Here is a 12,629-nt window from a genome sequence, read left to right on the forward strand (position 1 = left end):
TACAGGTAACCAGTGCAACGAATAAAGCGCAGGTATACATGTATATATATTTGTAAACTGCATTACATTTACAATACATATAAAGTACTTTGAAGTGTATAAACCTCTTTTTTCTATGTATGTCACTTGTTTGAAAATCATGGTTACCACATTAAAAATTACCAAAAATGCCAAAAATTGCTATTTTTGACCCAAAATTTGACCCCCGCAACTAGTAATTTTTTCCTAAGTTCTGTCCGAAATTAAAGATTACCTACCTGGTTGCAGAATTATTTGGGTCCCAGTAAAGTTGTTAAACTTGATTTTTTGCAATTTTGCGTCGTGTGCTGTTGTCAAAATTTTACCTCCTGTAAAGCTAGCTTTTCATGTGTAGGCACCCTTTCGGATTATGGCCAAAATTTTATTCTTGAACCAAAAAAATCTTTTTTTTTTACAAATGTGAAGCTCACATAGCCCACTTCATCATGCTTATGTCAATTTTAGTACAGTTTTATTTTTATATTTTGAAAAAAAAACTCTATACAGGGGTTAGCCATTTAACAAAAATATCACCCATGGCCACAACCCTCTACTGTATACTGCTACCTTATGTTATCTCTCGACCACTTACTAGAATATCACTCTGAACAGTACACGTGTCTTACGTTATCTCTCGACCACTTACTAGAATATCACCCTGAACAGTACACATGTCTTACGTTATCTCTCGACCAGTTACTAGAATATCACCCTGAACAGTACACGTGTTTTAAGTTATCTCTCGACCAGTTACTAGAATATCACCCTGAATAGTTCTAAAGTTATCGTTTGATTAGTTAAACCTGTTGTTATCTATGCAGGGCCTGACCATCCCTGACCTTGAAGATCTTCTGGAGGACATCAAGGTGTACTTGGAGTTGGAGGAAGGAAAAAATGCTGACTACTGGCGTGACATTATCACTGTCACTAAAGACGAACTCAGTAAACTGAAGAAGCTTGATACAAGTCAGAGAGGTGACCATGAGTTTTGCACATATAACTGCCTTGTATATTGTTTGCAGTGTGTTTGATAAAATGTTTAACTTTTCTTATTTAAAGTATGTGTTTGGATGACTGCAATAATAATCAAAGAACGAAATTCTGCAGTAATATAAAAAATAAAACCCTGAAATTAAACAAAATTTAATTTGATATTATTTCATAACTACAATAACTTCATATTTTAAAATTATAATAAAAGTTAAAAATATTCTTTCCATTGAGTTGTTAATGAAAAAAATAAAAAATGACTTTACATCATGATTGTGAGTCGTAAGTGAAACTGATTTTTTTCTGATAGAATTTCACGACAGACGAGAAGGCATCAATGAATCGGTCAATGTAGAAGTGGCGACTATCTTCAAAGGCAAGACAACCAATCAACTGGTAGCTTTGGAGGTACAGATGAAGAACAAGCTCAAGGGAGGCGAGGGTGTGGACGTAGGTCAGTATGCTCGGTAGCAGAATATTCTCCCTTCATTTATCATCAGATAGTTCTTAATAAATGATTTCACTGGTATGTATAGAATACGACTATTGCCATTAAGTTTAAATAATGAAAATTGATTTAAACTTTGTCTAATCAGTAAACAAAATGCATGTTTAAGTTTCTCTCAGTGAGACTTTTATTTTATCTCATACTGCATTGTATGATTACATGTATGTCCAATGCAAAAAGTATGATTTTTTCATGTTTTACATAGACACGTTTTTACGCTATGTTATACATAACTTCCTTTAATACATAACTCAATGAATTTTGAATTCTGTCGGAACAGAGAACAGTTCTGTGCCTAGTATTGATCATGTTCATTCTGAACTGTGTCAGGTTACTGGGAATCACTACTCCAGCAACTCAAGGCCCATGTTGCGAGAACGAGGCTCCGAGAGCGTCACCAGGATGTTCTTAGACAGAAGCTCTTCAAACTGAAACAGGAGGTACTCAGTCTGTTGTGATACTTAACATTTTGAAAGGAAAAATAATTTATAAAACTGTGAAGTTTTGTATAGTGGGGAGCTTTCTCCCAGTGAGACATTATATCTTCACTTATTAAATGCATATTCACAAAAAAATATTTTTTTCACCCTCACAGAAGAATTATAATCCGTGTATTTGATTTTTGGTACATGTATGATGGATTCTCCTTCATTGTGGAGGACAAAACAGGTGAATGTTTAATTGAAAATTTCCCAGTATACAGTATGGTTTCATTAAAGTGTAATTTTCAAAGTAGTATTTTACTGTAATATCTATATTGATGTTGCACTTGAATATATAAAAGGTCAGCTTTATTGATTATATTACAAAGTGTTATCTTGATTCATTGTAAACCCTTTAAGGATAACACACATTCCATCTGTACTTTTAGGATAACACACACCCCACCTGTACTTTTAGGATAACACACATTCCACCTGTACTTTTAGGAAATCACACACCCCACCTGTACTTTTAGGATAACACACACTCCACCTGTACTTTTAGGATAACACACACTCCTCCTGTACTTTTAGGATAACACACACTCCGCCTGTACTTTTAGGATAACACACACCCCACCTGTACTTTTATGATAACTCACACTCCATCTGTACCTTTTGGATAACACACACTCCACCTGTACTTTTAGGATAACACACACCCCCCCTGTACTTTTAGGATAACACACTCCACCTGTACTTTTAGGATAACACACACTCCATCTGTACTTTTAGGATAACACACACTCCACCTGTACTTTTAGGATAACACACACCCCCCCTGTACTTTTAGGATAACACACACCCCACCTGTTCTTTTAGGATAACACACACCCCACCTGTACTTTTAGGATAACACACTCCACCTGTACTTTTAGGATAACACACACCCCACCTGTACTTTTAGGATAACACACAAACCATCTGTACCTTTAGGATAACACACATTCCATCTGTACCTTTTGGATAACACACACTCCACCTGTACTTTTAGGATAACACACACCCCACCTGTTCTTTTAGGATAACACACACCCCACCTGTACTTTTAGGATAACACACTCCACCTGTACTTTTAGGATAACACACACTCCATCTGTACTTTTAGGATAACACACACCCCACCTGTACTTTTAGGATAACACACACTCCATCTGTACCTTTAGGATAACACACATTCCATCTGTACCTTTTGGATAACACACACCCCACCTGTACTTTTAGATTTGCTGATGTCTTTTGTTGGTTTTATGTCTGCAAATGCATGTATCTGATTAAAATGAGTAAAATTCAATGTCTATAGTATATATATATATATGTATAATTAATTTTGAATCCATTATAGCAAGGAATAGAATCACAAGCCTTGTTTCCATCTGCAACTGGTACAGAGAGTTCTGTATCAAGGGAGAGCACTCCACATCCCGAAACCTCAATGCCACCACCTGAAGTGAAGGTAGATTCAAAAGAGAAACAAGAGGAGCCCAAAGCTGGTCCTAGTGGGGAGGCAGACGAGGAGGAGCAGGAGGAGGAGGAGTATGTTTGAAAATTACGGAGGGGCTGATTAAGCATGGGGGAGGGGCTGATAAGTGTGGGGAAGGGGGCAGTTAATTTGATCACGACTGCTTCATAGCAGTAACATTGAACATATAAATTTCTGGCCTGATATAAAAAGCTACCCCCATGAGTACAAATTGGATTGGATAATCATTTAAAAAAGAAAAGAATGATACATGCACCATAGGCGTGTGTTGTTGTTTCAAACGATTACATCATTTGTTTACAGTGAGGATGAGCCTGTTATCACAGAGGAGGACTTGGAGGAGCAAGCTTATGTAGACTATGAGGCTGGAAAGTACTCACCTAGACTGCAGCGCTTCAATGACCTGGAGATAGACACTGTTGTGTACAACCCTGCTGACGACATGAAGAAACTGGAACTAGCCCGACAGCAGGTCAAAACACTGGGGCAAGTTAGGGTGAGTTTCTCCTTCATATCCCAACACAGCCCGACAGCAGGTCAAAACACTGGGGCAAGTTAGAGTGAGTTTCTCCTTCATATCCCAACCCAGCCCGACAGCAGGTCAAAACACTGGGGCAAGTTAGGGTGAGTTTCCTCCTTCAAATCCTAACCCAGATCATGGATGAACAATTTTTACCCGAGATGTGATAAATTTGTCCTTTCCATGGTATGTTGTTATGGAAACAATGTCTGTTCTTTGCTGATTTTGCTGTAACCGTTAATCATACATATTGCCACTCCCCCATCTAGATGGAACAGCAGATAATTTAGATATGATATCACATAGTGTCATTTGCCTTGTTCTGGGCATCACACAGGGATGATACATTTCATTCATCTTCTGTAACTTTTTATAAGTCTTTATTTACATTGAAAGATGGTAACTGTTCAATACATATTTGTTTAAAGGGACTATGGTACAGAAATATTCCTAATAAATATGATGAAACTGTAAAAAGTGTCTTTTTCTTATAATTATAAAGTTCTCTTCAAAACTAGATATCTTTAACGAGGGTCCATTTCTACAGATAACCAATAAAATGTCATAACACATCTCCAAGACATTATCTTCTCCTTAAACCTTTGTATCTGTTATTGTTATTGATAGTTTTGAGCTCACCTGCCCAAAGGGCAAGTGAGCTTATGTCATGGTGTGGCGTTTGTCGTCTGTCCGTCCGTCGTCCGTCAACTTTTCCTTTAAACAACTTCTTCTGAAGAACAAACAGGCATAGAGGCATGATATTTGATTATTTCGTTGGTAGGAGCCCGAAATAGTTTGATAACGAAAAATGACCTTGACCTACTTTCAAGGTCACAGCAGTCAAATGTGTCAAACGCCTTCTTCTGAAGAACTAAAAGGTATAGAACCTCCATATTTGGCTGTTGGCTTCCTGAGATAAAGCCTGACAAAGTTTGAGAATGAAAATCTTGGCTGGTAATTTCAACAGATGGAGCCGACAAAGTTTGCAAGGGAAATATTTGTAGTACAATATAATATTTAATGAGAACATTTTGCTATGACTGCTTAAATATTCAAGTGAGCGATACAGGCCCTTTGGGCCTCTTGTTTTGAAATGATCCCCTTTTCACTCACTGAAACACAGTGTAAACTATCAAATTGAACATATGGACAGAAAAGTGGCATGACATAGTAATATTTATTAAGATTGTTGTTACTATGTTTTGTCAATAATATGTGGCATTGATACAGATTGTGTTGTATTTTAGCTGGATGGAGAGACAGAATTTGAGAAGAAGGCGCGGGAGGGGATGAATGATGAGGAGGCCACATTCAGTGTAGAAGTGGCTCTCGATCAGCAGGCCTTCCTGTGGTCTGATAAGTACAGGCCTCGCAAACCTCGCTTCTTCAACAGAGTTCACACAGTAAGTATTTGTAAAGCCAACCTTGATTCTTACACAGGAGTCACATAGTAATGCCCAGCCTCTGGAAGCTTGCTTCTTTATCAGGGATAATATTGTTCATCAGGCTCATACGAGTATGTCATTGTAAATGATGGGTCAACTTTTTGTACATCTGTTATATATGAAACATCTGTATTTGTCTTTGTATATAAAACTTTTGGATGTGTTTGTTTTATATTAAAAAACATTTTAAAACAAAATTTCCTTTTGTCCTTATTCCCGTCCAAACATTAAAATTAAAATGTACATGTTTTAAATGAAATATATATGGCATTAATAAGGGGGGGAAATATATATTTTTTAACATGTACCTGTGTTCTAATACAATAATTTGTACACAATTACAGTCTTGATAATCTAAACACAACCATTCTGAATAAAACTGGCTGATTACTGCGATTAAAAGATTGATCTGTTTTCTTAAACTGGCTAGCTGGTTCAACTAGATTTTAGGGACATTAACTAGACATGACTGTGGTGTATTATAAAAAAATCTATATATTAAAAGTGATCATGCTAAAATGTAGGGTTCATTTATCCTATTTATCATTGGTTCATTTATCCTATTTATCATTGGTTCATTTCATCATGTGCTTTGACTTGTTTTCTAGGGGTTTGAATGGAACAAGTATAACCAGACCCATTACGACATTGACAACCCACCTCCAAAGATAGTCCAGGGTTACAAGTTCAATGTAAGTGTAATCTAGTTAACTAAATAATAAATCTAACATTGAGGTCAATACGTAGCAGACCATATGTTTCCATCCAGCATTGAATTATCTATTCAGTGATAGAGTGTGGGTTTTCTTTGGGTACTCTGGTTTCCTCTCAAACCAAGATTGCCTGTGCACTTCCATCCAAGCCAACATAATTTTTGTAAAATACACAAATGTACATATTTCTGTTTTACTCAAGTTTTTGAAGGAATGCACCAAGGTTAATGTGCAAACAAATGAAATACGTTGATCTGTCCATGTGTGTAGTTGAAAAGTTAGGTTTGTTCAACAACAACTTTATTCCAGGTCGCTGAATCACTGTTTTTAATTGGCTGGATCCAATAAATTATAACAATTTTACATAAATATACTTCAAATATAAATCCATCAGGAAATGAGTTTCAGTACCTACTTCAATAACAAGATAGAAATTTGGCATGATCCTTTTCTTTTTGTAACTAAACACATTTCTAAAGGAAAAATTATCAGGCATAATTAGGTTTCTGTAATGACCACTATTGTAATGACCTATATTGTACTGACCTCTATTGTAATGACCACTATTGTAATGACCACTATTGTTTTCTTCTGTAGATATTCTACCCTGACCTAATAGACAAGACAGAGACTCCTCAGTACACACTGGTAAGTACACATGTACCAACACTGCCAAGTACACACGGGTAAGTACACATATACCAACACTGCCCAGTACACACTGGTAAGTACTCACTGGTAAGTACACATTGACAAACACTGCCCAGTACACCCTGGTAAGTACACATGTACCAACACTGCCCAGTACACACTGGTAAGTACACATGAACAAACACTGTCCAGTACACACTGGTAAGTACACGTGTACCAACACTGCCAAGTACACATGTACCAACACTGCCAAGTACACATTGGTAAGTACACATGTACCAACACTGCCCAGTACACACTGGTAAGTACACACTGGTAAGTACACATTGACAAACACTGCCCAGTACACACTGGTAAGTACACATGTACCAACACTGCCCAGTACAACCTGGTAAGTACACATGTACTAACACTGCCAAGTACACACTGGTAAGTACACATGTACCAAAACTGCCTAGTACACACTGGTAAGTACACATGTACAAACACTGCCCAGTACACACTGGTAAATACACATGTACCAACACTGCCCAGTACACACTGGTAAGTACACATGTACAAACACTGTCCAGTACACACTGGTAAATACACATGTACCAACACTGCCCAATACACACTGGTAAGTACACATGTACCAACACTGCCCAGTACACACTGGCAAGTACACTTGTACCAAGAGCCACAGTACACACTGGCAAGTACACTTGTACCAAGAGCCACAGTACACTATAGTAAGTGCATGTGTACCAAGAGCCACAGTACACTATAGTAAGTGCATGTGTACCAAGAGCCACAGTACACTATAGTAAGTGCATGTGTACCAAGAGCCACAGTACACTATAGTAAGTACATGTGCACCGAGAATTCCCATTACACTCTTGGAAATACACGTGTTAACTAAGTTCACTTTTGATGTGTACCAAGAGTACTTGTACATGTATGACACTATTTCCATTTACACAATAATTTGGATATAGAGGATATGCTGCTGATGATTGATAGTATAAATTATTTTTCATGAGTGTCTAATTTTTGCTTTTATTTTGCGAAATCTCAAAAAACGAACACAAACTTTTTAACCACATACTAAAAAAATACCACACACTTATATGATAGCATTAGCATAGAGAAAAATGTGAAAATGAAAAATGCAGGAATCTGATTCAGAGGATGTGCTGCCCTTGGTGGCTATTGTGTTGATTTTGTTACTGATTGCCTTTCTCATGGCGGATTGTATGATTCATGATGTCATGTTGGCTTTGGTCACTTGTTACAGACACCTATTGATGGAGATAAGGACTTTGCTACACTCAAGTTCCATGCTGGTCCTCCATATGAGGTATTTTTGTTTTCTGTCCTTATTAACCATGATATTTTTGAAGTCTGAAATAGACTGATAATTCTCATATAAGTTACGACAGATTTATTTTATCATCATCATCTCTCTTTGAAAAAAATGAAGATATATGACTTCATATTTTATCAAAATATTTCAACATATAAATATGAATGTTATTTTTTGTCAGTGATATTTTGAAATTATGAAAATGTTATTAATATTATGGAATGACATTTAAAAAAATTATTGTTGTAAAAATATGTTTGATGGTGTACTAACATTGACATGTATTGATGGTGTGCTAACATTGACATAAATTGATGGTGTGCTAACATTGACATGTATTGATGGTGTGCTAACATTGACATGTATTGATGGTGTGCTAACATTGACATGTATTGATGGTGTGCTAACATTGACATGTATTGATGGTGTGCTAACATTGACATGTATTGATGGTGTGCTAACATTGACATGTATTGATGGTGTGCTAACATTGACATGTATTGATGGTGTGCTAACATTGACATGTATTGATGGTGTGCTAACATTGACATGTATTGATGGTGTGCTAACATTGACATGTATTGATGGTGTGCTAACATTGACATGTATTGATGGTGTGCTAACATTGACATGTATTGATGGTGTGCTAACATTGACATGTATTGATGGTGTGCTAACATTGACATGTATTGATGGTGTGCTAACATTGACATGTATTGATGGTGTGCTAACATTGACATGTATTGATGGTGTGCTAACATTGACATGTATTGATGGTGTGCTAACATTGACATGTATTGATGGTGTGCTAACATTGACATGTATTGATGGTGTGCTAACATTGACATGTATTGATGGTGTGCTAACATTGACATGTATTGATGGTGTGCTAACATTGACATGTATTGATGGTGTGCTAACATTGACATGTATTGATGGTGTGCTAACATTGACATGTATTGATGGTGTGCTAACATTGACATGTATTGATGGTGTGCTAACATTGACATGTATTGATGGTGTGCTAACATTGACATGTATTGATGGTGTGCTAACATTGACATGTATTGATGGTGTGCTAACATTGACATGTATTGATGGTGTGCTAACATTGACATGTATTGATGGTGTGCTAACATTGACATGTATTGATGGTGTGCTAACATTGACATGTATTGATGGTGTGCTAACATTGACATGTATTGATGGTGTGCTAACATTGACATGTATTGATGGTGTGCTAACATTGACATGTATTGATGGTGTGCTAACATTGACATGTATTGATGGTGTGCTAACATTGACATGTATTGATGGTGTGCTAACATTGACATGTATTGATGGTGTGCTAACATTGACATGTATTGATGGTGTGCTAACATTGACATGTATTGATGGTGTGCTAACATTGACATGTATTGATGGTGTGCTAACATTGACATGTATTGATGGTGTGCTAACATTGACATGTATTGATGGTGTGCTAACATTGACATGTATTGATGGTGTGCTAACATTGACATGTATTGATGGTGTGCTAACATTGACATGTATTGATGGTGTGCTAACATTGACATGTATTGATGGTGTGCTAACATTGACATGTATTGATGGTGTGCTAACATTGACATGTATTGATGGTGTACTAACATTGACATGTATTGATGGTGTGCTAACATTGACATGTATTGATGGTGTACTAACATTGACATGTATTGATGGTGTGCTAACATTGACATGTATATCTTTCAGGATATTGCCTTTAAGATTGTGAACAGAGAATGGGAATACTCCTACAAACATGGGTTTCGCTGTCAGTTCCAAAATAACATCTTCCAACTGTGGTTCCATTTCAAACGCTACAGATACAGGAGATGAGGGATGCTGCAGATCAAGGAGGTTGATTTGAAATATATGAGTGTGGAGGAATTGCACAGAAAAAATATTTTAGGTGTACACTTCTCAGCAGAAATGTTATTTTACAGACAAGTATACCGCAATTCTCAGCAGAAATGTAATTTTACATACGAGTATACCGCAATTCTCAGCAGAAATGTAATTTTACATACGAGTATACCGCAATTCTCAGCAGAAATGTAATTTTACATATGAGTATACCGCAATTCTCAGCAGAAATGTAATTTTACATACGAGTATACCGCAATTCTCAGCAGAAATGTAATTTTACATACGAGTATACCACAATTCTGAGCAGAAATGTAATTTTACATACGAGTGTACCGCAATTCCCAGCAGAAATGTAATTTTACATACGAGTATACCGCAATTCTCAGCTGATCGTAATTTTATACAGAATAAACTGCTGTTCTACACTTCTAAGCAAGAATTCAATCTTAACACTAAGTGAGATGTTACTGATGTAGAACATGAACACAAAGCCATCATCTCCATCAGTTCATGGACAAACTGTAAAATATTCTTGGATGAGCAGTGACAGAAAATGATGTAAGTGTAGGGACTACAATGATGGGCTTCAAGTACAGGAAAGTAAGTCATTCTGCACAATTGAGTCATTGGTTTTATATGAATATATACTCTGTGATTTATTCTTGAGTGAATTTAGGGTTAACCCTTTCACCACTGTAGATCATAATGGACTCATCCATACCAATGTATGGTAGAGTCTATTAAAGTTACATAGGGATGAAAGGGTTAATTTATGTAAGGAGATGAAAATGTAACAATATTTGTTGAGGTTACAGTGTACAGAGGTAACAGAGTGTGTTTAGGAGAAGCAAGTAAAATGTGTGTACAAGTTGCAGTGTATGTAGGGGAAGCTGGTATCGTGCGTGTAGACACAATTGTCACAATGTGTATAAGTAGCCAGTAAAATGTGTGTACAAGTTGAAGTGTATGTAGGGGAAGCTGGTATCATGTGTGTAGACAGAGTTATTAGGATGTGTATAAGTAGCCAGTAACATGAGGAGTGGAGAAGCTGTTACAATACTGGCTTCAATATTACTGGTGAGATACAGGCTGTATGACTGTGGATTAATGTGAAAAACTAATGACAAGTATGGTTGGATTAATTAAATGTAGTTGATAGGTTTAATTTTTGGACAATAAGGCTGCGATGTAAATATATGAAATACAAGATAAAATAAAAAACAAATTCATGAAAACAGCTCCATTAAGTTTGTATTGTTTGTCCAGTATTTCCTTACGACACTGGTACTGTTTTCACATATTTCACAATTTGATCCCAATAACTGGGCCCAAATTAATCATGACAGATAGCTTCATGATACCGTAAACCACAGGATTAGAGTTCTATAACCTTTTACACCATTCCACACAGTATAGAATTTACTATAATATTTACTGGTACTACCTAACATACACCTTGTGTATCGCCATAGTATTTGTGTAATTATAGTCGACGGCAACCATTCACATTCTATAGTTATTTCCCTGTGATGTTCAAAATTTCGATTTTTCCTTTGAATGTGGTTTAAAACTGAAGTATTAAATATATTCTTTTGATGTTGTTTGATGTGGATATATTAGCAATTTCAAATTTTGTGAAATAATAGTTAACAATATCTGTATGTAAATAGACTCTACATGTATAGGTAAACTAACTTTTTTATATAGAATTGAAAAATTTGCCAACAAAGGAATTTGTACTTCAGATGGTTTCAACGTCCCTCGAGTGTGTTCGTTATTGTGCTGATTTCTATGTTATATTTGGTTATTGTTCGTAGAGTGCCTCACACTGTGTGATGAGTCGGATAAAAGGGCCCGGGTTATACACCAGCAGGCCACTCTCACACAAACTCTCCATCTTCAGTCTCAGTCGTATGAGTGTTGCCATGGTTTCATCAAGGCACTGATTGATGGTCAGTTTACTATCACAGATTTCTACAGCTTCACCGGACTCGGTTTGTCCCGTCCTTTCACTTGTTTGATGTCTACAGATATGTAGAGAATCCTCAGGTAATGTACTGGATTCTATTGCCATGGTTTCCATCTGGGTAACAATTTTAGAATTGTCTGATTCTGATCTGTCATTAGATATTTGAGCAGCAAAACTCTCTTCACTATCACTGTCATCACTGTACTGTCCCAACAGGGCAAGACCTGTCGATCCTAACATGCATGTGACTCTCATTTCTGTCCCAGATGGTGACCACTCAGTTTCTGATTTACTTTCAGATTTACGTTCTACTGAACCGTTTGCTGATGATGTCCAGTCTGTAACAAATTGAGATTCTGGGCAGTTGCATTCCATTTCACTTTGACTTCCTGTCACAGATTCTTGAGAAGCTGGAATGGAACTAGCAATTCCTGTCACAGATTCTTGAGAAGCTGGAATGGAACTAGCAATTCCTGTCACAGATTCTTGAGAAGCTGAAATGGAACTAGCAATTCCTGTAACAGATTCTTGAGAAGCTGGACCAGAACTAGCAATTCCTGTCACAGATTCTTGAGAAGCTGGAATGGAACTAGCAAT

The 12,629-nt window shown here is 36.7% G+C and overlaps 1 protein-coding gene across 1 annotated transcript in view; it reads left to right on the top strand.

The window, feature by feature from the left end:
* LOC110456082 (cactin-like) overlaps positions 1-11,317 on the top strand; it is a 22,307-nt gene extending 10,990 nt beyond the window's left edge. The window contains exons 9-18 of the mRNA XM_021506620.1: positions 840-993; positions 1,319-1,462; positions 1,847-1,956; positions 3,344-3,534; positions 3,785-3,977; positions 5,249-5,404; positions 6,055-6,138; positions 6,757-6,807; positions 8,087-8,149; positions 9,908-11,317. Coding sequence (XP_021362295.1) covers positions 840-993; positions 1,319-1,462; positions 1,847-1,956; positions 3,344-3,534; positions 3,785-3,977; positions 5,249-5,404; positions 6,055-6,138; positions 6,757-6,807; positions 8,087-8,149; positions 9,908-10,033 — 1,272 coding nt within the window. The 3' untranslated portion in view covers positions 10,034-11,317. The remainder of the gene's footprint in view (positions 1-839; positions 994-1,318; positions 1,463-1,846; positions 1,957-3,343; positions 3,535-3,784; positions 3,978-5,248; positions 5,405-6,054; positions 6,139-6,756; positions 6,808-8,086; positions 8,150-9,907) is intronic.
* Positions 11,318-12,629: the final 1,312 nt, after the last annotated feature.

This window comes from Mizuhopecten yessoensis, unplaced genomic scaffold, assembly GCF_002113885.1.
Source record: "Mizuhopecten yessoensis strain PY_sf001 unplaced genomic scaffold, ASM211388v2 scaffold8507, whole genome shotgun sequence".
NCBI lineage: Eukaryota > Metazoa > Mollusca > Bivalvia > Pectinida > Pectinidae > Mizuhopecten > Mizuhopecten yessoensis.